General features: G+C 63.6%; 1 protein-coding gene across 1 annotated transcript in view; it reads right to left on the bottom strand.

The window, feature by feature from the left end:
• The window catches only part of TTBK1 (tau tubulin kinase 1), a 358558-nt gene that overhangs the window by 77932 nt on the left and 253617 nt on the right, over positions 1-27009 (bottom strand). The window contains exons 10-11 of the mRNA XM_075583603.1: positions 16872-17026; positions 12826-13045 (exon numbers count right to left, since the gene is read on the bottom strand). Coding sequence (XP_075439718.1) covers positions 12826-13045; positions 16872-17026 — 375 coding nt within the window. The remainder of the gene's footprint in view (positions 1-12825; positions 13046-16871; positions 17027-27009) is intronic.

Here is a 27009-nt window from a genome sequence, read left to right as displayed (position 1 = left end):
GCTGTGACGGGTGAGGCCGGGGGAGCTGTGAAGGGTGTGGCCGGGGGAGCTGTGACTGGTGTAGCCGGGGGAGCTGTGACGGGTGTGGCCGTGAGAGCTGTGACGGGTGTGGCCGGGGGAGCTGTGACGGGTGTGGCCGGGGGAGCTGTGACGGGTGTGGCCGGGGGAGCTGTGACGGGTGTGGCCGGGGGAGCTGTGACGGGTGTGGCCGGGGGAGCTGTGACGGGTGTGGCCGGGGGAGCTGTGACGGGTGTGGCTGTGGGAGCTGTGACGGGTGTGGCTGTGGGAGCTGTGACGGGTGTGGCTGTGGGAGCTGTGACGGGTGTGGCCGTGGGAGCTGTGACGGGTGTGGCCGTGGGAGCTGTGACGGGTGTGGCCGGGGGAGCTGTGACGGGTGTGGCCGTGGGAGCTGTGACGGGTGTGGCTGTGGGAGCTGTGACGGGTGTGGCTGTGGGAGCCGTGACGGGTGTGGCCGTGGGAGCCGTGACGGGTGTGGCCGTGGGAGCCGTGACGGGTGTGGCCGTGGGAGCCGTGACGGGTGTGGCCGTGGGAGCCGTGACGGGTGTGGCCGTGACGGGTGTGGCCGGGGTAGCCGTGACGGGTGTGGCCGGGGGAGCTGTGACGGGTGTGGCTGTGGGAGCTGTGACGGGTGTGGCTGTGAGAGCTGTGACGGGTGTGGCTGTGGGAGCCGTGACGGGTGTGGCCGTGGGAGCCGTGACGGGTGTGGCCGTGGGAGCCGTGACGGGTGTGGCCGTGGGAGCCGTGACGGGTGTGGCCGTGGGAGCCGTGACGGGTGTGGCCGTGGGAGCCGTGACGGGTGTGGCCGTGGGAGCCGTGACGGGTGTGGCCGTGGGAGCCGTGACGGGTGTGGCCGTGGGAGCCGTGACGGGTGTGGCCGTGGGAGCCGTGACGGGTGTGGCCGTGGGAGCCGTGACGGGTGTGGCCGTGGGAGCCGTGACGGGTGTGGCCGTGGGAGCCGTGACGGGTGTGGCCGTGGGAGCTGTGACGGGTGTGGCTGTGGGAGCCGTGACGGGTGTGGCCGGGGGAGCCGTGACGGGTGTGGCCGGGGGAGCCGTGACGGGTGTGGCCGGGGGAGCCGTGACGGGTGTGGCCGGGGGAGCCGTGACGGGTGTGGCCGGGGGAGCTGTGACAGGTGTGACTGTGGGAGCTGTGACGGGTGTGGCTGTGGGAGCTGTGACGGGTGTGGCTGTGGGAGCTGTGACGGGTGTGGCTGTGGGAGCTGTGACGGGTGTGGCCGGGGGAGCTGTGGCGGGTGTGGCCGGGGGAGCTGTGACAGGTGTGACTGTGGGAGCTGTGACGGGTGTGGCCGGGGGAGCTGTGACGGGTGTGGCCGTGGGAGCTGTGACGGGTGTGGCCGTGGGAGCTGTGACGGGTGTGGCCGGGGGAGCTGTGACGGGTGTGGCCGGGGGAGCTGTGACGGGTGTGGCCGGGGGAGCTGTGACGGGTGTGGCCGGATGAGCTGTGACGGGTGTGGCCGGGGGAGCTGTGACGGGTGTGGCCGTGGGAGCTGTGACGGGTGAGGCCGGGGGAGCTGTGAAGGGTGTGGCCGGGGGAGCTGTGACTGGTGTAGCCGGGGGAGCTGTGACGGGTGTGGCCGTGAGAGCTGTGACGGGTGTGGCCGGGGGAGCTGTGACGGGTGTGGCCGGGGGAGCTGTGACGGGTGTGGCCGGGGGAGCTGTGACGGGTGTGGCCGGGGGAGCTGTGACGGGTGTGGCCGGGGGAGCTGTGACGGGTGTGGCCGGGGGAGCTGTGACGGGTGTGGCTGTGGGAGCTGTGACGGGTGTGGCTGTGGGAGCTGTGACGGGTGTGGCCGTGGGAGCTGTGACGGGTGTGGCCGTGGGAGCTGTGACGGGTGTGGCCGTGGGAGCTGTGACGGGTGTGGCCGGGGGAGCTGTGACGGGTGTGGCCGTGGGAGCTGTGACGGGTGTGGCTGTGGGAGCTGTGACGGGTGTGGCCGTGGGAGCTGTGACGGGTGTGGCCGTGGGAGCCGTGACGGGTGTGGCCGTGGGAGCCGTGACGGGTGTGGCCGTGGGAGCCGTGACGGGTGTGGCCGTGGGAGCCGTGACGGGTGTGGCCGTGGGAGCCGTGACGGGTGTGGCCGTGACGGGTGTGGCCGGGGGAGCCGTGACGGGTGTGGCCGGGGGAGCTGTGACGGGTGTGGCTGTGGGAGCTGTGACGGGTGTGGCTGTGAGAGCCGTGACGGGTGTGGCTGTGGGAGCCGTGACGGGTGTGGCTGTGGGAGCCGTGACGGGTGTGGCCGTGGGAGCCGTGACGGGTGTGGCCGTGGGAGCCGTGACGGGTGTGGCCGTGGGAGCCGTGACGGGTGTGGCCGTGGGAGCCGTGACGGGTGTGGCCGTGGGAGCCGTGACGGGTGTGGCCGTGGGAGCCGTGACGGGTGTGGCCGTGGGAGCCGTGACGGGTGTGGCCGTGGGAGCCGTGACGGGTGTGGCTGTGGGAGCTGTGACGGGTGTGGCAGGGGGAGCTGTGACGGGTGTGGCAGGGGGAGCTGTGACGGGTGTGGCAAGGGGAGCTGTGACGGGTGTGGCAGGGGGAGCTGTGACGGGTGTGGCTGTGGGAGCTGTGACGGGTGTGGCTGTGGGAGCTGTGACGGGTGTGGCTGTGGGAGCTGTGACGGGTGTGGCAGGGGGAGCTGTGACGGGTGTGGCAGGGGGAGCTGTGACGGGTGTGGCCGGGGGAGCTGTGACGGGTGTGGCTGTGGGAGCTGTGACGGGTGTGGCCGGGGGAGCTGTGACGGGTGTGGCCGTGGGAGCTGTGACGGGTGTGGCCGGGGGAGCCGTGACGGGTGTGGCCGGGGGAGCTGTGACGGGTGTGGCCGGGGGAGCTGTGACGGGTGTGGCTGTGGGAGCTGTGACGGGTGTGGCTGTGGGAGCTGTGACGGGTGTGGCCGGGGGAGCTGTGGCGGGTGTGGCTGTGGGAGCTGTGACGGGTGTGGCTGTGAGAGCTGTGACGGGTGTGGCTGTGGGAGCCGTGACGGGTGTGGCTGTGGGAGCCGTGACGGGTGTGGCCGTGGGAGCCGTGACGGGTGTGGCCGTGGGAGCCGTGACGGGTGTGGCCGTGGGAGCCGTGACGGGTGTGGCCGTGGGAGCCGTGACGGGTGTGGCCGTGGGAGCCGTGACGGGTGTGGCCGTGGGAGCCGTGACGGGTGTGGCCGTGGGAGCCGTGACGGGTGTGGCCGGGGGAGCCGTGACGGGTGTGGCCGGGGGAGCCGTGACGGGTGTGGCTGTGGGAGCCGTGACGGGTGTGGCTGTGGGAGCTGTGACGGGTGTGGCTGTGGGAGCTGTGACGGGTGTGGCTGTGGGAGCTGTGACGGGTGTGGCTGTGGGAGCTGTGACGGGTGTGGCTGTGGGTGCTGTGACGGGTGTGGCTGTGGGAGCTGTGACGGGTGTGGCCGGGGGAGCTGTGACGGGTGTGGCCGGGGGAGCTGTGACGGGTGTGGCCGTGGGAGCTGTGACGGGTGTGGCCGTGGGAGCCGTGACGGGTGTGGCCGTGGGAGCCGTGACGGGTGTGGCCGGGGGAGCCGTGACGGGTGTGGCCGGGGGAGCCGTGACGGGTGTGGCTGTGGGAGCCGTGACGGGTGTGGCTGTGGGAGCTGTGACGGGTGTGGCTGTGGGAGCTGTGACGGGTGTGGCTGTGGGAGCTGTGACGGGTGTGGCTGTGGGAGCTGTGACGGGTGTGGCTGTGGGTGCTGTGACGGGTGTGGCTGTGGGAGCTGTGACGGGTGTGGCCGGGGGAGCTGTGACGGGTGTGGCCGGGGGAGCTGTGACGGGTGTGGCCGTGGGAGCTGTGACGGGTGTGGCCGTGGGAGCTGTGACGGGTGTGGCCGGGGGAGCTGTGACGGGTGTGGCCGTGGGAGCTGTGACGGGTGTGGCCGGGGGAGCTGTGATGGGTGTGGCTGTGGGAGCTGTGACGGGTGTGGCTGTGGGAGCCGTGACGGGTGTAGCTGTGGGAGCTGTGACGGGTGTGGCTGTGGGAGCGTGACGGGTGTGGCGGGTGTGGCCGGGGGAGCTGTGACGGGTGTGGCCAGGGAGCTGTGACGGGTGTGGCTGTGGGAGCCGTGACGGGTGTGGCCGGGGGAGCTGTGACGGGTGTGGCTGTGGGAGCTGTGACGGGTGTGGCCGGGGGAGCCGTGACGGGTGTGGCCGGGGGAGCCGTGACGGGTGTGGCCGGGGGAGCTGTGACGGGTGTGGCTCCCACTGACGGGTGTGGCCGGGGGAGCTGTGACGGGTGTCGCTGTGGGAGCTGTGACGGGTGTGGCCGGGGGAGCTGTGACAGGTGTGGCCGGGGGAGCTGTGACGGGTGTGGCCGGGGGAGCTGTGACGGGTGTGGCCGGGGGAGCTGTGACGGGTGTGGCCGGGGGAGCTGTGACGGGTGTGGCCGTGGGAGCTGTGACGGGTGTGGCCGGGGGAGCTGTGACGGGTGTGGCTGTGGGAGCTGTGACGGGTGTGGCTGTGGGAGCTGTGACGGTGTGGCTGTGGGAGCTGTGACGGTGTGGCTGTGGGAGCTGTGACGGGTGTGGCCGGGGGAGCTGTGACGGGTGTGGCTGTGGGAGCTGTGACGGGTGTGGCTGTGGGAGCTGTGACGGGTGTGGCTGTGGGAGCTGTGACGGGTGTGGCTGTGGGAGCTGTGACGGGTGTGGCTGTGGGAGCTGTGACGGGTGTGGCTGTGGGAGCTGTGACGGGTGTGGCTGTGGGAGCTGAGACGGGTGTGGCCGTGGGAGCTGTGACGGGTGTGGCCGTGGGAGCTGTGACGGGTGTGGCCGTGGGAGCTGTGACGGGTGTGGCCGGGGGAGCCGTGACGGGTGTGGCCGGGGGAGCTGTGACGGGTGTGGCTGTGGGAGCTGTGACGGGTGTGGCTGTGAGAGCTGTGACGGGTGTGGCTGTGGGAGCTGTGACGGGTGTGGCTGTGGGAGCTGTGACGGGTGTGGCCGGGGGAGCCGTGACGGGTGTGGCCGGGGGAGCCGTGACGGGTGTGGCTGTGGGAGCCGTGACGGGTGTGGCTGTGGGAGCCGTGACGGGTGTGGCTGTGGGAGCTGTGACGGGTGTGGCTGTGGGAGCTGTGACGGGTGTGGCTGTGGGAGCTGTGACGGGTGTGGCTGTGGGAGCTGTGACGGGTGTGGCTGTGGGAGCTGTGACGGGTGTGGCCGGGGGAGCTGTGACGGGTGTGGCCGGGGGAGCTGTGACGGGTGTGGCTGTGGGTTCTGTGACGGGTGTGGCCGGGGGAGCTGTGACGGGTGTGGCCGGGGGAGCTGTGACGGGTGTGGCTGTGGGAGCTGTGACGGGTGTGGCCGTGGGAGCTGTGACGGGTGTGGCCGGGGGAGCTGTGACGGGTGTGGCTGTGGGAGCTGTGACGGGTGTGGCTGTGGGAGCCGTGACGGGTGTAGCTGTGGGAGCTGTGACGGGTGTGGCTGTGGGAGCGTGACGGGTGTGGCGGGTGTGGCCGGGGGAGCTGTGACGGGTGTGGCCAGGGAGCTGTGACGGGTGTGGCTGTGGGAGCCGTGACGGGTGTGGACGGCGGAGCCGTGACGGGTGTGGCCGGGGGAGCCGTGACGGGTGTGGCTGTGGGAGATGTGACGGGTGTGGCCGGGGGAGCCGTGACGGGTGTGGCTGTGGGAGCTGTGACGGGTGTGGCTGCGGGAGCCGTGACGGGTGTGGCCGGGGAGCTGTGACGGGTGTGGCTGTGGGAGCTGTGACGGGTGTGGCTGTGGGAGCTGTGACGGGTGTGGCCGTGGGAGCTGTGACGGGTGTGGCCGCGGGAGCGTGACGGGTGTGGCTGTGGGAGCTGTGACGGGTGTGGCCGCGGGAGCGTGACGAGTGTGGCCGCGGGAGCGTGACGGGTGTGGCCGCGGGAGCCGTGACGGGTGTGGCCGGGGGAGCTGTGACGGGTGTGGCCGGGGGAGCTGTGACGGGTGTGGCTGTGGGAGCTGTGACGGGTGTGGCCGGGGGAGCCGTGACGGGTGTGGCCGGGGGAGCCGTGACGGGTGTGGCCGGGGGAGCTGTGACGGGTGTGGCTGTGGGAGCTGTGACGGGTGTGGCTGTGGGAGCTGTGACGGGTGTGGCCGGGGGAGCTGTGACGGGTGTGGCTGTGAGAGCTGTGACGGGTGTGGCTGTGGGAGCTGTGACGGGTGTGGCCGGGGGAGCTGTGACGGGTGTGGCCGGGGGAGCTGTGACGGGTGTGGCCGGGGGAGCTGTGACGGGTGTGGCCGGGGGAGCTGTGACGGGTGTGGCCGGGGGAGCTGTGACGGGTGTGGCCGTGGGAGCTGTGACGGGTGTGGCCGGGGGAGCTGTGACGGGTGTGGCTGTGGGAGCTGTGACGGGTGTGGCTGTGGGAGCTGTGACGGTGTGGCTGTGGGAGCTGTGACGGTGTGGCTGTGGGAGCTGTGACGGGTGTGGCCGGGGGAGCTGTGACGGGTGTGGCTGTGGGAGCTGTGACGGGTGTGGCTGTGGGAGCTGTGACGGGTGTGGCTGTGGGAGCTGTGACGGGTGTGGCTGTGGGAGCTGTGACGGGTGTGGCTGTGGGAGCTGTGACGGGTGTGGCTGTGGGAGCTGTGACGGGTGTGGCTGTGGGAGCTGTGACGGGTGTGGCTGTGGGAGCTGTGACGGGTGTGGCCGTGGGAGCTGTGACGGGTGTGGCCGTGGGAGCTGTGACGGGTGTGGCCGGGGGAGCCGTGACGGGTGTGGCCGGGGGAGCTGTGACGGGTGTGGCTGTGGGAGCTGTGACGGGTGTGGCTGTGAGAGCTGTGACGGGTGTGGCTGTGGGAGCTGTGACGGGTGTGGCTGTGGGAGCTGTGACGGGTGTGGCCGGGGGAGCTGTGACGGGTGTGGCCGGGGGAGCCGTGACGGGTGTGGCTGTGAGAGCTGTGACGGGTGTGGCTGTGGGAGCCGTGACGGGTGTGGCTGTGGGAGCCGTGACGGGTGTGGCTGTGGGAGCCGTGACGGGTGTGGCTGTGGGAGCCGTGACGGGTGTGGCCGTGGGAGCCGTGACGGGTGTGGCCGTGGGAGCCGTGACGGGTGTGGCCGTGGGAGCTGTGACGGGTGTGGCCGGGGGAGCCGTGACGGGTGTGGCCGGGGGAGCCGTGACGGGTGTGGCTGTGGGAGCCGTGACGGGTGTGGCTGTGGGAGCCGTGACGGGTGTGGCTGTGGGAGCCGTGACGGGTGTGGCTGTGGGAGCTGTGACGGGTGTGGCTGTGGGAGCTGTGACGGGTGTGGCTGTGGGAGCTGTGACGGGTGTGGCTGTGGGAGCTGTGACGGGTGTGGCCGGGGGAGCTGTGACGGGTGTGGCCGGGGGAGCTGTGACGGGTGTGGCTGTGGGTTCTGTGACGGGTGTGGCCGGGGGAGCTGTGACGGGTGTGGCCGGGGGAGCTGTGACGGGTGTGGCTGTGGGAGCTGTGACGGGTGTGGCCGTGGGAGCTGTGACGGGTGTGGCCGGGGGAGCTGTGACGGGTGTGGCTGTGGGAGCTGTGACGGGTGTGGCTGTGGGAGCCGTGACGGGTGTAGCTGTGGGAGCTGTGACGGGTGTGGCTGTGGGAGCGTGACGGGTGTGGCGGGTGTGGCCGGGGGAGCTGTGACGGGTGTGGCCAGGGAGCTGTGACGGGTGTGGCTGTGGGAGCCGTGACGGGTGTGGACGGCGGAGCCGTGACGGGTGTGGCCGGGGGAGCCGTGACGGGTGTGGCTGTGGGAGATGTGACGGGTGTGGCCGGGGGAGCCGTGACGGGTGTGGCTGTGGGAGCTGTGACGGGTGTGGCTGCGGGAGCCGTGACGGGTGTGGCCGGGGGAGCTGTGACGGGTGTGGCTGTGGGAGCTGTGACGGGTGTGGCTGTGGGAGCTGTGACGGGTGTGGCCGTGGGAGCTGTGACGGGTGTGGCCGCGGGAGCGTGACGGGTGTGGCTGTGGGAGCTGTGACGGGTGTGGCCGCGGGAGCGTGACGAGTGTGGCCGCGGGAGCGTGACGGGTGTGGCCGCGGGAGCCGTGACGGGTGTGGCCGGGGGAGCTGTGACGGGTGTGGCCGGGGGAGCTGTGACGGGTGTGGCTGTGGGAGCTGTGACGGGTGTGGCCGGGGGAGCCGTGACGGGTGTGGCCGGGGGAGCCGTGACGGGTGTGGCCGGGGGAGCTGTGACGGGTGTGGCTGTGGGAGCTGTGACGGGTGTGGCTGTGGGAGCTGTGACGGGTGTGGCCGGGGGAGCTGTGACGGGTGTGGCTGTGAGAGCTGTGACGGGTGTGGCTGTGGGAGCTGTGACGGGTGTGGCTGTGGGAGCTGTGACGGGTGTGGCTGTGGGAGCCGTGACGGGTGTGGCCGTGGGAGCCGTGACGGGTGTGGCCGTGGGAGCCGTGACGGGTGTGGCCGTGGGAGCCGTGACGGGTGTGGCCGTGGGAGCCGTGATGGGTGTGGCCGTGGGAGCCGTGACGGGTGTGGCCGGGGGAGCCGTGACGGGTGTGGCCGGGGGAGCCGTGACGGGTGTGGCTATGGGAGCCGTGACGGGTGTGGCTGTGGGAGCTGTGACGGGTGTGGCTGTGGGAGCTGTGACGGGTGTGGCTGTGGGTGCTGTGACGGGTGTGGCCGTGGGAGCTGTGACGGGTGTGGCCGGGGGAGCTGTGACGGGTGTGGCCGGGGGAGCTGTGACGGGTGTGGCCGGGGGAGCTGTGACGGGTGTGGCCGTGGGAGCTGTGACGGGTGTGGCCGTGGGAGCTGTGACGGGTGTGGCCGTGGGAGCTGTGACGGGTGTGGCCGGGGGAGCTGTGACGGGTGTGGCTGTGGGAGCTGTGACGGGTGTGGCTGTGGGAGCTGTGACGGGTGTGGCCGGGGGAGCTGTGACGGGTGTGGCCGCGGGAGCTGTGACGGGTGTGGCCGCGGGAGCTGTGACGGGTGTGGCCAGGGAGCTGTGACGGGTGTGGCTGTGGGAGCCGTGACGGGTGTGGCCGGGGGAGCTGTGACGGGTGTGGCTGTGGGAGCTGTGACGGGTGTGGCCGGGGGAGCCGTGACGGGTGTGGCCGGGGGAGCCGTGACGGGTGTGGCCGGGGGAGCTGTGACGGGTGTGGCTCCCACTGACGGGTGTGGCCGGGGGAGCTGTGACGGGTGTCGCTGTGGGAGCTGTGACGGGTGTGGCCGGGGGAGCTGTGATGGGTGTGGCCGGATGAGCTGTGACGGGTGTGGCCGGGGGAGCTGTGACGGGTGTGGCCGGGGGAGCTGTGACGGGTGTGGCCGGGGGAGCTGTGACGGGTGTGGCCGGGGGAGCTGTGACGGGTGTGGCCGGGGGAGCTGTGACGGGTGTGGCCGTGGGAGCTGTGACGGGTGTGGCCGGGGGAGCTGTGACGGGTGTGGCTGTGGGAGCTGTGACGGTGTGGCTGTGGGAGCTGTGACGGGTGTGGCCGGGGGAGCTGTGACGGGTGTGGCTGTGGGAGCTGTGACGGGTGTGGCTGTGGGAGCTGTGACGGGTGTGGCTGTGGGAGCTGTGACGGGTGTGGCTGTGGGAGCTGTGACGGGTGTGGCTGTGGGAGCTGTGACGGGTGTGGCTGTGGGAGCTGTGACGGGTGTGGCTGTGGGAGCTGTGACGGGTGTGGCTGTGGGAGCTGTGACGGGTGTGGCTGTGGGAGCTGTGACGGGTGTGGCTGTGGGAGCTGTGACGGGTGTGGCCGTGGGAGCCGTGACGGGTGTGGCCGGGGGAGCCGTGACGGGTGTGGCCGGGGGAGCTGTGACGGGTGTGGCTGTGGGAGCTGTGACGGGTGTGGCTGTGAGAGCTGTGACGGGTGTGGCTGTGGGAGCTGTGACGGGTGTGGCTGTGGGAGCTGTGACGGGTGTGGCTGTGGGAGCCGTGACGGGTGTGGCCGTGGGAGCCGTGACGGGTGTGGCCGTGGGAGCCGTGACGGGTGTGGCCGTGGGAGCCGTGACGGGTGTGGCCGTGGGAGCCGTGATGGGTGTGGCCGTGGGAGCCGTGACGGGTGTGGCCGGGGGAGCCGTGACGGGTGTGGCCGGGGGAGCCGTGACGGGTGTGGCCGGGGGAGCCGTGACGGGTGTGGCTGTGGGAGCCGTGACGGGTGTGGCTGTGGGAGCTGTGACGGGTGTGGCTGTGGGAGCTGTGACGGGTGTGGCCGTGGGTGCTGTGACGGGTGTGGCCGTGGGAGCTGTGACGGGTGTGGCCGGGGGAGCTGTGACGGGTGTGGCCGGGGGAGCTGTGACGGGTGTGGCCGGGGGAGCTGTGACGGGTGTGGCCGTGGGAGCTGTGACGGGTGTGGCCGTGGGAGCTGTGACGGGTGTGGCCGTGGGAGCTGTGACGGGTGTGGCCGGGGGAGCTGTGACGGGTGTGGCTGTGGGAGCTGTGACGGGTGTGGCTGTGGGAGCTGTGACGGGTGTGGCCGGGGGAGCTGTGACGGGTGTGGCCGCGGGAGCTGTGACGGGTGTGGCCAGGGAGCTGTGACGGGTGTGGCTGTGGGAGCCATGACGGGTGTGGCCGGGGGAGCTGTGACGGGTGTGGCTGTGGGAGCTGTGACGGGTGTGGCCGGGGGAGCCGTGACGGGTGTGGCCGGGGGAGCCGTGACGGGTGTGGCCGGGGGAGCTGTGACGGGTGTGGCTCCCACTGACGGGTGTGGCCGGGGGAGCTGTGACGGGTGTCGCTGTGGGAGCTGTGACGGGTGTGGCCGGGGGAGCTGTGATGGGTGTGGCCGGATGAGCTGTGACGGGTGTGGCCGGGGGAGCTGTGACGGGTGTGGCCGGGGGAGCTGTGACGGGTGTGGCCGGGGGAGCTGTGACGGGTGTGGCCGGGGGAGCTGTGACGGGTGTGGCCGGGGGAGCTGTGACGGGTGTGGCCGTGGGAGCTGTGACGGGTGTGGCCGGGGGAGCTGTGACGGGTGTGGCTGTGGGAGCTGTGACGGTGTGGCTGTGGGAGCTGTGACGGGTGTGGCCGGGGGAGCTGTGACGGGTGTGGCTGTGGGAGCTGTGACGGGTGTGGCTGTGGGAGCTGTGACGGGTGTGGCTGTGGGAGCTGTGACGGGTGTGGCTGTGGGAGCTGTGACGGGTGTGGCTGTGGGAGCTGTGACGGATGTGGCTGTGGGAGCTGTGACGGGTGTGGCTGTGGGAGCTGTGACGGGTGTGGCTGTGGGAGCTGTGACGGGTGTGGCTGTGGGAGCTGTGACGGGTGTGGCTGTGGGAGCTGTGACGGGTGTGGCCGTGGGAGCCGTGACGGGTGTGGCCGGGGGAGCCGTGACGGGTGTGGCCGGGGGAGCTGTGACGGGTGTGGCTGTGGGAGCTGTGACGGGTGTGGCTGTGAGAGCTGTGACGGGTGTGGCTGTGGGAGCTGTGACGGGTGTGGCTGTGGGAGCTGTGACGGGTGTGGCCGGGGGAGCTGTGACGGGTGTGGCCGGGGGAGCCGTGACGGGTGTGGCTGTGAGAGCTGTGACGGGTGTGGCTGTGGGAGCCGTGACGGGTGTGGCTGTGGGAGCCGTGACGGGTGTGGCTGTGGGAGCCGTGACGGGTGTGGCTGTGGGAGCCGTGACGGGTGTGGCCGTGGGAGCCGTGACGGGTGTGGCCGTGGGAGCCGTGACGGGTGTGGCCGGGGGAGCCGTGACGGGTGTGGCCGGGGGAGCCGTGACGGGTGTGGCTGTGGGAGCCGTGACGGGTGTGGCTGTGGGAGCCGTGACGGGTGTGGCTGTGGGAGCTGTGACGGGTGTGGCTGTGGGAGCTGTGACGGGTGTGGCTGTGGGAGCTGTGACGGGTGTGGCTGTGGGAGCTGTGACGGGTGTGGCCGCGGGAGCCGTGACGGGTGTGGCCGGGGGAGCTGTGACGGGTGTGGCTGTGGGAGCTGTGACGGGTGTGGCCGCGGGAGCCGTGACGGGTGTGGCCGGGGGAGCTGTGACGGGTGTGGCTGTGGGAGCTGTGACGGGTGTGGCTGTGGGAGCTGTGACGGGTGTGGCTGTGGGAGCTGTGACGGGTGTGGCTGTGGGAGCTGTGACGGGTGTGGCTGTGGGAGCTGTGACGGGTGTGGCCGCGGGAGCCGTGACGGGTGTGGCCGGGGGAGCTGTGACGGGTGTGGCTGTGGGAGCTGTGACGGGTGTGGCCGCGGGAGCCGTGACGGGTGTGGCCGGGGGAGCTGTGACGGGTGTGGCTGTGGGAGCTGTGACGGGTGTGGCTGTGGGAGCTGTGACGGGTGTGGCTGTGGGAGCTGTGACGGGTGTGGCCGGGGGAGCTGTGACGGGTGTGGCTGTGGGAGCTGTGACGGGTGTGGCTGTGGGAGCTGTGACGGGTGTGGCTGTGGGAGCTGTGACGGGTGTGGCTGTGGGAGCTGTGACGGGTGTGGCTGTGGGAGCTGTGACGGGTGTGGCCGCGGGAGCCGTGACGGGTGTGGCCGGGGGAGCTGTGACGGGTGTGGCTGTGGGAGCTGTGACGGGTGTGGCCGCGGGAGCCGTGACGGGTGTGGCCGGGGGAGCTGTGACGGGTGTGGCTGTGGGAGCTGTGACGGGTGTGGCTGTGGGAGCTGTGACGGGTGTGGCTGTGGGAGCTGTGACGGGTGTGGCTGTGGGAGCTGTGACGGGTGTGGCTGTGGGAGCTGTGACGGGTGTGGCCGCGGGAGCCGTGACGGGTGTGGCCGGGGGAGCTGTGACGGGTGTGGCTGTGGGAGCCGTGACGGGTGTGGCCGGGGGAGCTGTGACGGGTGTGGCTGTGGGAGCTGTGACGGGTGTGGCCGCGGGAGCCGTGACGGGTGTGGCCGGGGGAGCTGTGACGGGTGTGGCCGGGGGAGCTGTGACGGGTGTGGCCGCGGGAGCCGATGCCGTGCCGCGTGTCCCGGGTAGCGGGTACCTTGCTGATGCTGATCCTGAGCTTGTTACGATTCACATCCGTCTCCTCCCACATCTCGGTGTCATTAAATCCCATGTTTGGGGTCTGACCAGTGAGGTCGGCCGGCCGGACCGGAAGCACCGGGGGGGCGTTCTCCTGGTCACTTAGGTGCTCCCCCTGCAGGACATCTTCAGTATTCTCCCGCAACAAATCCCCCGGCACCGAAGTCACATTGACCACCCTGACAGGGCGAGAAACACCATCACTATACAGGGGACATAGGCACCTATAGTCTGACCCTCACTATACAGGGGACATAGGCACCTATAGTCTGAGCCTCACTATACAGGGGACATAGGCACCTATAGTCTGACCCTCACTATACAGGGGACATAGGCACCTATAGTCTGACCCTCACTATACAGGGGACATAGGCACCTATAGTCTGACCCTCACTATACAGGGGACATAGGCACCTATAGTCTGAACCTCACTATACAGGGGACATAGGCACCTATAGTCTGAACCTCACTATACAGGGGACATAGGCACCTATAGTCTGACCCTCACTATACAGGGGACATAGGCACCTATAGTCTGAGCCTCACTATACAGGGGACATAGGCACCTATAGTCTGACCCTCACTATACAGGGGACATAGGCACCTATAGTCTGACCCTCACTATACAGGGGACATAGGCACCTATAGTCTGAGCCTCACTATACAGGGGACATAGGCACCTATAGTCTGACCCTCACTATACAGGGGACATAGGCACCTATAGTCTGAGCCTCACTATACAGGGGACATAGGCACCTATAGTCTGAGCCTCACTATACAGGGGTCATAGGCACCTATAGTCTGAACCTCACTATACAGGGGACATAGGCACCTATAGTCTGAACCTCACTATACAGGGGACATAGGCACCTATAGTCTGACCCTCACTATACAGGGGACATAGGCACCTATAGTCTGAGCCTCACTATACAGGGGACATAGGCACCTATAGTCTGACCCTCACTATACAGGGGACATAGGCACCTATAGTCTGAGCCTCACTATACAGGGGACATAGGCACCTATAGTCTGAGCCTCACTATACAGGGGACATAGGCACCTATTGTCTGACCCTCACTATACAGGGGACATAGGCACCTATACAGTGTGAGCCTCACTATACAGGGGACATAGGCACCTATAGTCAGCCTCACTATACAGGGGACATAGGCACCTATACAGTCTGAGCCTCACTATACAGGGGACATAGGCACCTATAGTCTGAGCCTCACTATACAGGGGACATAGGCACCTATAGTCTGACCCTCACTATACAGGGGACATAGGCACCTATAGTCTGACCCTCACTATACAGGGGACATAGGCACCTATAGTCTGACCCTCACTATACAGGGGACATAGGCACCTATAGTCTGAGCCTCACTATACAGGGGACATAGGCACCTATACAGTCTGAGCCTCACAATACAGGGGACATAGGCACCTATAGTCTGACCCTCACTATACAGGGGACATAGGCACCTATAGTCTGACCCTCATTATACAGGGGACATAGGCACCTATACAGTCTGAGCCTCACTACACAGGGGACATAGGCAACTATACAGTCTGACCCTCATTATACAGGGAACATAGGCACATATACAGTCTGAGCCTCACTACACAGGGGACATAGGTACCTATACAGTCTGAGCCTCACTATACAGGGGACATAGGCACCTATACAGTCTGACCCTCACTATACAGGGGACATAGGCACCTATACAGTCTGACCCTCACTATACAGGGGACATAGGCACCTATACAGTCTGAGCCTCACTATACAGGGGACATAGGCGCCTATACAGTCTGAGCCTCACAATACAGGGGACATATGCGCCTATACAGTCTGAGCCTCACTATAAGGGGGCACAGGCACCTACACAGTCTGACCCTCCCTATAAGGGACACAGACACCTATACAGTCTGAGCTATGAGCCTGTCCCTCCCCCCGCAGGGTGACACAGTGACACAGACAGAAGGGAGCTATGAGACTGTCCCTCCCCCCGCAGGGTGACACAGTGACACAGACAGAAGGGAGCTATGAGCCTGTCCCTCCTCCCGGAGGGTGACACAGTGACACAGACAGAAGGGAGCTATGAGTCTGTCCCTCCCCCCGCTGGGTGACACAGACAGAAGGGAGCTATGAGTCTGTCCCTCCCCCCGCAGGGTGACACAGTGACACAGACAGAAGGGAGCTATGAGACTGTCCCTCCCCCTGCAGGGTGACACAGTGACACAGACAGAAGGGAGCTATGAGTCTGTCCCTCCCCCCGCTGGGTGACACAGACAGAAGGGAGCTATGTGTCTGTCCCTCCCCCCGCAGGGTGACACAGTGACACAGACAGAAGGGAGCTATGAGCCTGTCCCTCCCCCCGCAGGGTGACAGTGACAAAGACAGAAGGGAGCTATGAGCCTGTCCCTCCCCCCGCAGGGTGACACAGTGACACAGACAGCAGGGAGCTATGAGCCTGTCCCTCCCCCCGCAGGGTGACACAGTGACACAGACAGAAGGGAGCTATGAGCCTGTCCCTCCTCCCGCAGGGTGACACAGTGACACAGACAGAAGGGAGCTATGTGCCTGTCCCTCCCCCCGCAGGGTGACAGTGACAAAGACAGAAGGGAGCTATGAGTCTGTCCCTCCCCCCGCAGGGTGACAAAGACAGAAGGGAGCTATGAGTCTGTCCCTCCCCCCGCAGGGTGACACAGTGACACAGACAGAAGGGAGCTATGAGCCTGTCCCTCCCCCCGCAGGGTGACAGTGACAAAGACAGAAGGGAGCTATGAGTCTGTCCCTCCCCCCGCAGGGTGACACAGTGACACAGACAGAAGGGAGCTATGAGCCTGTCCCTCCCCCCCGCAGGGTGACACAGTGACAGACAGAAGGGAGCTATGAGTCTGTCCCTCCCCCTGCAGGGTGGCACAGTGACACAGACAGAAGGGAGCTATGTGTCTGTCCCTCCCCCCGCAGGGTGACACAGTGACACAGACAGAAGGGAGCTATGAGCCTGTCCCTCCCCCCGCAGGGTGACACAGTGACACAGACAGAAGGGAGCTATGTGCCTCCCCTTCCCCCCGCAGGGTGACACAGTGACACAGACAGAAGGGAGCTATGTGCCTCCCCCTCCCCCCGCAGGGTGACACAGTGACACAGACAGAAGGGAGCTATGTGCCTCCCCCTCCCCCCGCAGGGTGACACAGTGACACAGACAGAAGGGAGCTATGTGCCTCCCCCTCCCCCCGCAGGGTGACACAGTGACACAGACAGAAGGGAGCTATGAGCCTGTCCCTCCCCCCGCAGGGTGACACAGTGACACAGACAGAAGGGAGCTATGAGCCTGTCCCTCCCCCCGCAGGGTGACACAGTGACACAGACAGAAGGGAGCTATGAGCCTGTCCCTCCCCCCGCAGGGTGACACAGACAGAAGGGAGCTATGAGACTGTCCCTCCCCCCGCAGGGTGACACAGTGACACAGACAGAAGGGAGCTATGTGCCTGTCCCTCCCCCCGCAGGGTGACACAGTGACACAGACAGAAGGGAGCTATGTGCCTGTCCCTCCCCCCGCAGGGTGACACAGTGACACAGACAGAAGGGAGCTATTAGTCTGTCCCTCCCCCCGCAGGGTGACACAGTGACACAGACAGAAGGGAGCTATGCGTCTGTCCCTCCCCCCGCAGGGTGACACAGTGACACAGACAGAAGGGAGCTATGAGCCTGTCCCTCCCCCCGCAGGGTGACACAGTGACACAGACAGAAGGGAGCTATGTGCCTGTCCCTCCCCCCGCAGGGTGACACAGTGACACAGACAGAAGGGAGCTATGTGCCTCCCCCTCCCCCCGCAGGGTGACACAGTGACACAGACAGAAGGGAGCTATGTGCCTTTCCCTCCCCCCCCCTATCCCAGGGTGATAAAGTAAGAAACAAACAAAATCTAACAAGTGGAATTATCATCCAATATTTTTTTGTCACCGACACCCATCCCACTGTCCCCGGTCATCACTCACCCAAACATGGCGGCAGTCTGGCGCGTGTTCTGCTGTGGCGGCGTCGCGGTGCTGGCGGAGTGCAGGATGTCCGTCCCTCCCTTTTCCCAGTCGAAGGCCTCGTTCTCGGTGATCCCTCGCTCCTTCATGCAGCCCTCAAACACCGACATTATCATCTGCAGGGAGAGGGGACAGGCAAGGAGTCAGCCCGGGCCGTGGCACTCACAGAGAACGCCGTGGCACTCACAGAGAACGCCGTGACACTCACAGAGAGCTGTGACACTCGCAGAGAGCTGTGACACTCGCAGAGAGCTGTGCCACTCACAGAGAGCTGTGACACTCACAGAGAGTTGTGACACAGAGAGCCGTGACACTCACAGAGAGCCGTGACACTCGCAGAGAACACTCGCAGAGAGCCGTGACACTCACGGAGACCATCGTGGCACTCACAGAGAGAGAGCCGTGACACTCACAGAGAGCTGTGACACTCACAGAGAGTTGTGACACAGAGAGCCGTGCCACTCACAGAGAGCTGTGCCACTCACAGAGAGCCGTGGCACTCACAGAGAGCCGTGGCACTCACAGAGAACGCCGTGACACTCACAGAGAGAGCCGTGACACTCGCAGAGAGCTGTGACACTCGCAGAGAGCTGTGCCACTCACAGAGAGCTGTGACACTCACAGAGAGTTGTGACACAGAGAGCCGTGACACTCACAGAGAGCCGTGACACTCGCAGAGAACACTCGCAGAGAGCCGTGACACTCACGGAGACCATCGTGGCACTCACAGAGAGAGAGCCGTGACACTCACAGAGAGCTGTGACACTCACAGAGAGTTGTGACACAGAGAGCCGTGCCACTCACAGAGAGCTGTGCCACTCACAGAGAGCCGTGGCACTCACAGAGAGCCGTGGCACTCACAGAGACCACCGTGCCACTCACAGAGAGAGAGCCGTGACACTCACAGAGAGCCGTGACACTCGCAGAGAACACTCGCAGAGAGCCGTGACACTCACGGAGACCATCGTGGCACTCACAGAGAGAGAGCCGTGACACTCACAGAGAGCTGTGACACTCACAGAGAGTTGTGACACAGAGAGCCGTGCCACTCACAGAGAGCTGTGCCACTCACAGAGAGCCGTGGCACTCACAGAGAGCCGTGGCACTCACAGAGAACGCCGTGACACTCACAGAGAGAGCCGTGACACTCGCAGAGAGCTGTGACACTCGCAGAGAGCTGTGCCACTCACAGAGAGCTGTGACACTCACAGAGAGTTGTGACACAGAGAGCCGTGACACTCACAGAGAGCCGTGACACTCGCAGAGAACACTCGCAGAGAGCCGTGACACTCACGGAGACCATCGTGGCACTCACAGAGAGAGAGCCGTGACACTCACAGAGAGCTGTGACACTCACAGAGAGTTGTGACACAGAGAGCCGTGCCACTCACAGAGAGCTGTGCCACTCACAGAGAGCCGTGGCACTCACAGAGAGCCGTGGCACTCACAGAGACCACCGTGCCACTCACAGAGAGAGAGCCGTGACACTCACAGAGAGCTGTGACACTCACAGAGAACGCCGTGGCACTCACAGAGACCACCGTGCCACTCACAGAGAGAGAGCCGTGGCACTCACAGAGACCACCGTGCCACTCACAGAGAGAGAGCCGTGACACTCACAGAGAGCTGTGACACTCACAGAGAACGCCGTGGCACTCACAGAGAACGCCGTGGCACTCACAGAGAATGCCGTGGCACTCACAGAGACCGCCGTGGCACTCACAGAGAGCCGTGACACTCACAGAGACCGCCGTGCCACTCACAGAGAGTTGTGACACAGAGAGCCGTGACACTGACAGAGAGCTGTGACACTCACAGAGAGCCGTGACACTCACAGAGAGTTGTGACACAGAGAGCCGTGACACAGAGAGCCGTGACACTCACAGAGATCCGTGACACACACAGAGAGCCGTGACACAGAGAGCCGTGACACTCACAGAGAGTTGTGACACAGAGAGCTGTGACACTCACAGAGAGTTGTGACACTCACAGAGAGTTGTGACACAGAGAGCTGTGACACTCACAGAGAGTTGTGACACTCACAGAGAGTTGTGACACAGAGAGCTGTGACACTCGCAGAGAGCCGTGACACTCACAGAGAGTTGTGACACTCACAGAGAGTTGTGACACAGGGAGCCGTGACACTCACAGAGAGTTGTGACACAGAGAGCTGTGACACTCACAGAGAGTTGTGACACTCACAGAGAGTTGTGACACAGAGAGCTGTGACACTCACAGAGAGTTGTGACACTCACAGAGAGTTGTGACACAGAGAGCTGTGACACTCGCAGAGAGCCGTGACACTCACAGAGAGTTGTGACACTCACAGAGAGTTGTGACACAGAGAGCCGTGACACTCACAGAGAGCTGTGACACTCACAGAGAGCCGTGACACTCACAGAGAGTTGTGACACAGAGAGCCGTGACACTCACAGAGAGCCGTGACACTCACAGAGAGTTGTGACACTCACAGAGAGTTGTGACACAGAGAGCCGTGACACTCACAGAGAGCCGTGACACTCACAGAGAGCCGTGACACTCGCAGAGAGCTGTGACACTCACAGAGAGCCGTGACACTCACAGAGAGCTGTGACACAGAGAGCCGTGACACTCACAGAGAGTTGTGACACAGAGAGCCGTGACACTCGCAGAGAGCTGTGACACTCGCAGAGAGTTGTGACACAGAGAGCCGTGACACTCACAGAGAGCCGTGACACTCACAGAGAGAGAGCCGTGACACTCACAGAGAGCTGTGACACTCACAGAGAGCCGTGACACTCACAGAGAGCCGTGACACTCACAGAGAGTTGTGACACAGAGAGCCGTGACACTCACAGAGAGCCGTGACACTCACAGAGAGAGAGCCGTGACACTCACAGAGAGCCGTGACACTCACAGAGAGCCGTGACACTCACAGAGAGCCGTGACACTCGCAGAGAGCTGTGACACTCACAGAGAGTTGTGACACAGAGAGCCGTGACACTCACAGAGAGCCGTGACACTCACAGAGAGTTGTGACACTCACAGAGAGTTGTGACACAGAGAGCCGTGACACTCACAGAGAGCTGTGACACTCACAGAGAGTTGTGACACAGAGAGCCGTGACACTCGCAGAGAGCTGTGACACTCACAGAGAGCCGTGACACTCACAGAGAGCTGTGACACAGAGAGCCGTGACACTCACAGAGAGTTGTGACACAGAGAGCCGTGACACTCGCAGAGAGCTGTGACACTCGCAGAGAGTTGTGACACAGAGAGCCGTGACACTCGCAGAGAGCTGTGACACTCGCAGAGAGCCGTGACACTCGCAGAGAGCTGTGACACTCACAGAGAGAGAGCCGTGACACTCACAGGGAGCCGTGACACTCACAGAGAGAGAGCCGTGACACTCACAGAGAGAGAGCCGTGACACTCACACAGAGAGAGAGCCGTGCCACTCACAGAGAACGCCGTGGCACTCACAGAGACCGCCGTGGCACTCACAGAGAGCCGTGACACTCACAGAGAGCCGTGCCACTCACAGAGAGTTGTGACACAGAGAGCCGTGACACAGAGAGCCGTGACACTCACAGAGAGCCGTGACACACACAGAGAGCCGTGACACAGAGAGCCGTGACACTCACAGAGAGCCGTGACACATACAGAGAGTTGTGACACTCACAGAGAGTTGTGACACAGAGAGCTGTGACACTCGCAGAGAGCCGTGACACTCACAGAGAGTTGTGACACTCACAGAGAGTTGTGACACAGAGAGCCGTGACACTCGCAGAGAGCTGTGACACTCACAGAGAGCCGTGACACTCACAGAGAGTTGTGACACAGAGAGCCGTGACACTCACAGAGAGCCGTGACACTCACAGAGAGTTGTGACACTCACAGAGAGTTGTGACACAGAGAGCCGTGACACTCACAGAGAGCCGTGACACTCACAGAGAGCCGTGACACTCGCAGAGAGCTGTGACACTCACAGAGAGCCGTGACACTCACAGAGAGCTGTGACACAGAGAGCCGTGACACTCACAGAGAGTTGTGACACAGAGAGCTGTGACACTCGCAGAGAGTTGTGACACAGAGAGCCGTGGCACTCAGAGAGAGTTGTGACACAGAGAGCCGTGACACTCACAGAGAGCCGTGACACTCACAGAGAGCCGTGACACTCACAGAGAGCCGTGACACTCACAGAGAGAGAGCCGTGACACTCACAGAGAGCTGTGACACTCACAGAGAGCCGTGACACTCACAGAGAGCCGTGACACTCACAGAGAGTTGTGACACAGAGAGCGGTGACACTCACAGAGAGCCGTGACACTCACAGAGAGAGAGCCATGACACTCACAGAGAGCTGTGACACTCACAGAGAGCCGTGACACTCACAGAGAGCCGTGACACTCACAGAGAGCCGTGACACTCACAGAGAGCCGTGACACTCACAGAGAGTTGTGACACAGAGAGCCGTGACACTCACAGAGAGCCGTGACACTCACAGAGAGTTGTGACACTCACAGAGAGTTGTGACACAGAGAGCCGTGACACTCGCAGAGAGCTGTGACACTCACAGAGAGCCGTGACACTCACAGAGAGCTGTGACACAGAGAGCCGTGACACTCACAGAGAGTTGTGACACAGAGAGCCGTGACACTCGCAGAGAGCTGTGACACTCGCAGAGAGTTGTGACACAGAGAGCCGTGACACTCGCAGAGAGCCGTGACACTCGCAGAGAGCTGTGACACTCACAGAGAGAGAGCCGTGACACTCACAGGGAGCCGTGACACTCACAGAGAGAGAGCCGTGACACTCACAGAGAGCCGTGACACTCGCAGAGAGCCGTGACACTCGCAGAGAGCCGTGCCACTCACAGAGAGAGCCGTGACACTCACAGGGAGCCGTGACACTCACAGAGAGAGAGCCGTGACACTCACAGAGAGCCGTGACACTCGCAGAGAGCCGTGCCACTCACAGAGAGCTGTGACACTCACAGAGAGCCGTGACACTCACAGAAAGCCGTGACACTCGCAGAGAGCTGTGACACTCGCAGAGAGCTGTGACACTCGCAGAGAGCTGTGACACTCACAGAGAGTTGTGACACAGAGAGCCGTGACACTCGCAGAGAGCCGTGACACTCACAGAGAGCTGTGACACAGAGAGCCGTGACACTCACAGAGAGCTGTGACACTCACAGAGAGTTGTGACACAGAGAGCCGTGACACTCGCAGAGAGCTGTGACACTCACAGAGAGCCGTGACACTCACAGAGAGCTGTGACACAGAGAGCCGTGACACTCACAGAGAGTTGTGACACAGAGAGCCGTGACACTCGCAGAGAGCTGTGACACTCGCAGAGAGTTGTGACACAGAGAGCCGTGACACTCGCAGAGAGCTGTGACACTCGCAGAGAGCCGTGACACTCGCAGAGAGCTGTGACACTCACAGAGAGAGAGCCGTGACACTCACAGGGAGCCGTGACACTCACAGAGAGAGAGCCGTGACACTCACAGAGAGAGAGCCGTGACACTCACACAGAGAGAGAGCCGTGCCACTCACAGAGAACGCCGTGGCACTCACAGAGACCGCCGTGGCACTCACAGAGAGCCGTGACACTCACAGAGAGCCGTGCCACTCACAGAGAGTTGTGACACAGAGAGCCGTGACACAGAGAGCCGTGACACTCACAGAGAGCCGTGACACACACAGAGAGCCGTGACACAGAGAGCCGTGACACTCACAGAGAGCCGTGACACATACAGAGAGTTGTGACACTCACAGAGAGTTGTGACACAGAGAGCTGTGACACTCGCAGAGAGCCGTGACACTCACAGAGAGTTGTGACACTCACAGAGAGTTGTGACACAGAGAGCCGTGACACTCGCAGAGAGCTGTGACACTCACAGAGAGCCGTGACACTCACAGAGAGTTGTGACACAGAGAGCCGTGACACTCACAGAGAGCCGTGACACTCACAGAGAGTTGTGACACTCACAGAGAGTTGTGACACAGAGAGCCGTGACACTCACAGAGAGCCGTGACACTCACAGAGAGCCGTGACACTCGCAGAGAGCTGTGACACTCACAGAGAGCCGTGACACTCACAGAGAGCTGTGACACAGAGAGCCGTGACACTCACAGAGAGTTGTGACACAGAGAGCTGTGACACTCGCAGAGAGTTGTGACACAGAGAGCCGTGGCACTCAGAGAGAGTTGTGACACAGAGAGCCGTGACACTCACAGAGAGCCGTGACACTCACAGAGAGCCGTGACACTCACAGAGAGCCGTGACACTCACAGAGAGAGAGCCGTGACACTCACAGAGAGCTGTGACACTCACAGAGAGCCGTGACACTCACAGAGAGCCGTGACACTCACAGAGAGTTGTGACACAGAGAGCGGTGACACTCACAGAGAGCCGTGACACTCACAGAGAGAGAGCCATGACACTCACAGAGAGCTGTGACACTCACAGAGAGCCGTGACACTCACAGAGAGCCGTGACACTCACAGAGAGCCGTGACACTCACAGAGAGCCGTGACACTCACAGAGAGTTGTGACACAGAGAGCCGTGACACTCACAGAGAGCCGTGACACTCACAGAGAGTTGTGACACTCACAGAGAGTTGTGACACAGAGAGCCGTGACACTCGCAGAGAGCTGTGACACTCACAGAGAGCCGTGACACTCACAGAGAGCTGTGACACAGAGAGCCGTGACACTCACAGAGAGTTGTGACACAGAGAGCCGTGACACTCGCAGAGAGCTGTGACACTCGCAGAGAGTTGTGACACAGAGAGCCGTGACACTCGCAGAGAGCCGTGACACTCGCAGAGAGCTGTGACACTCACAGAGAGAGAGCCGTGACACTCACAGGGAGCCGTGACACTCACAGAGAGAGAGCCGTGACACTCACAGAGAGCCGTGACACTCGCAGAGAGCCGTGACACTCGCAGAGAGCCGTGCCACTCACAGAGAGAGCCGTGACACTCACAGGGAGCCGTGACACTCACAGAGAGAGAGCCGTGACACTCACAGAGAGCCGTGACACTCGCAGAGAGCCGTGCCACTCACAGAGAGCTGTGACACTCACAGAGAGCCGTGACACTCACAGAAAGCCGTGACACTCGCAGAGAGCTGTGACACTCGCAGAGAGCTGTGACACTCGCAGAGAGCTGTGACACTCACAGAGAGTTGTGACACAGAGAGCCGTGACACTCGCAGAGAGCCGTGACACTCACAGAGAGCCGTGACACTCACAGAGAGAGAGCCGTGACACTCACAGAGAGCCGTGACACTCACAGAGAGCCGTGACACTCGCAGAGAGCTGTGACACTCGCAGAGAGCTGTGACACTCGCAGAGAGCTGTGACACTCACAGAGAGTTGTGACACAGAGAGCCGTGACACTCACAGAGAGCCGTGACACTCGCAGAGAGCTGTGACACTCACAGAGAGCTGTGACACTCACAGAGAGAGAGCCGTGACACTCACAGAGAGCCGTGACACTCGCAGAGAGCTGTGACACTCACAGAGAGAGCCGTGACACTCGCAGAGATCCATGCCACTCACAGAGAGCCGTGACACTCACAGAGAGCTGTGACACTCACAGAGAGCTGTGACACTCACAGAGAGCTGTGACACTCACAGAGAGCCGTGACACTCACAGAGAGCCGTGACACTCGCAGAGAGCCGTGACACAGAGAGCCGTGACACTCACAGAGAGCCGTGACACTCACAGAGAGCCGTGACACTCGCAGAGAGCCATGACACAGAGAGCCGTGACACTCGCAGAGATCCATGCCACTCACAGAGAGCCGTGACACTCACAGAGAGCCGTGACACTCACAGAGAGCCGTGACACTCACAGAGAGCCGTGCCACTCACAGAGAGCTGTGACACTCACAGAGAGCTGTGACACTCACAGAGAGCCGTGACACTCGCAGAGAGCCGTGACACTCGCAGAGAGCCGTGACACTCGCAGAGAGCCGTGACACTCGCAGAGAGCCGTGACACAGAGAGCCGTGACACTCACAGAGAGCCGTGACACTCGCAGAGAGCTGTGACACTCACAGAGAGCTGTGACACTCACAGAGAGAGAGCCGTGACACTCGCAGAGAGCCGTGACACTCACAGAGAGCTGTGCCACTCACAGAGAGTAGTGACACAGAGAGCCGTGACACTCACAGAGAGCTGTGCCACTCACAGAGAGCCGTGACACTCACAGAGAGCTGTGCCACTCACAGAGAGCTGTGACACTCACAGAGAGCCGTGACACTCACAGAGAGCTGTGACACAGAGAGCCGTGACACTCACAGAGAGTAGTGACACAGAGAGCCGTGACACTCACAGAGAGCTGTGACACTCACAGAGAGTTGTGACACAGAGAGCTGTGACACTCGCAGAGAGCCGTGACACTCGCAGAGAGCTGTGACACTCACAGAGAGCTGTGCCACTCACAGAGAGTTGTGACACAGAGAGCCGTGACACTCACAGAGAGCTGTGACACTCACAGAGAGTTGTGACACAGAGAGCCGTGACACTCACAGAGAGCTGTGACACTCGCAGAGAGCTGTGACACTCACAGAGAGTTGTGACACAGAGAGCCGTGACACTCACAGAGAGCTGTGACACTCACAGAGAGAGAGCCGTGCCACTCACAGAGAGAGAGCCATGCCACTCACAGAGAGCCGTGCCACTCACAGAGAGAGCTGTGCCACTCACAGAGAGAGAGCCATGCCACTCACAGAGAGCCGTGCCACTCACAGAGAGAGCCATGCCACTCACAGAGAGAGCCATGCCACTCACAGAGAGCCGTGACACTCGCAGAGAGCCGTGACACTCACAGAGAGCCGTGCCACTCACAGAGAGCTGTGACACTCACAGAGAGCTGTGACACTCACAGAGAGCTGTGACACTCACAGAGAGCCGTGCCACTCACAGAGAGTTGTGACACAGAGAGCCGTCACACTCACAGAGAGCTGTGACACTCACAGAGAGCCGCGCCACTCACAGAGAGCCGTGACACTCACAGAGAGCCGTGACACTCACAAAAAGCCGTGCCACTCACAGAGAGAGAGCCGTGACACTCGCAGAGAGCCGTGACACTCGCAGAGAGCCGTGACACTCACAGAGAGCCGTGCCACTCACAGAGAGCCGTGACACTCACAGAGAGAGAGCCGTGACACTCACAGGGAGCCGTGACACTCACAGAGAGAGAGCCGTGACACTCGCAGAGAGCCGTGCCACTCACAGAGAGAGAGCCGTGCCACTCACAGAGAGAGAGCCGTGACACTCACAGAGAGAGAGCCGTGACACTCACAGAGAGAGCCATGCCACTCACAGAGAGAGAGCCGTGCCACTCACAGAGAGAGAGCCGTGACACTCGCAGAGAGCCGTGCCACTCACAGAGAGAGAGCCGTGCCACTCACAGAGAGAGAGAGCCGTGCCACTCACAGAGAGCCGTGCCACTCACAGAGAGACCCGTGCCACTCACAGAGAGAGAGCCGTGCCACTCACAGAGAGAGAGCCATGCCACTCACAGAGAGAGAGCCGTGCCACTCACAGAGAGAGAGCCGTGACACTCACAGAGAGAGAGCCGTGCCACTCACAGAGAGAGAGCCGTGCCACTCACAGAGAGAGCAGTGGCACTCGCAGAGAGAGCAGTGACACTCGCAGAGAGAGCAGTGACACTCGCAGAGAGCCGTGACACTCGCAGAGAGAGAAAGCTCTGACACTCACAGAGAGAGAGCCGTGCCACTCACAGAGAGAGAGCCGTGCCACTCACAGAGAGAGAGCCGTGCCACTCACAGAGAGAGAGCCGTGCCACTCACAGAGAGAGAGCCGTGACACTCACAGAGAGAGAGCCGTGACACTCACAGAGAGAGAGCCGTGACACTCACAGAGAGAGAGCCGTGACACTCACACAGAGAGAGCCGTGACACTCACAGAGAGAGAGCCGTGCCACTCACAGAGAGAGAGCCGTGCCACTCACAGAGAGAGAGCCGTGCCACTCACAGAGAGAACCGTGCCACTCACAGAGAGAGAGCCGTGCCACTCACAGAGAGAGAGCCGTGCCACTCACAGAGAGAGAGCCGTGCCACTCACAGAGAGAGAGCC

Source organism: Ascaphus truei, unplaced genomic scaffold, assembly GCF_040206685.1.
Source record: "Ascaphus truei isolate aAscTru1 unplaced genomic scaffold, aAscTru1.hap1 HAP1_SCAFFOLD_340, whole genome shotgun sequence".
In the NCBI taxonomy this organism is placed as follows: Eukaryota; Metazoa; Chordata; class Amphibia; order Anura; family Ascaphidae; genus Ascaphus; species Ascaphus truei.
This window is presented reverse-complemented; position numbering and strand designations above follow the sequence as displayed.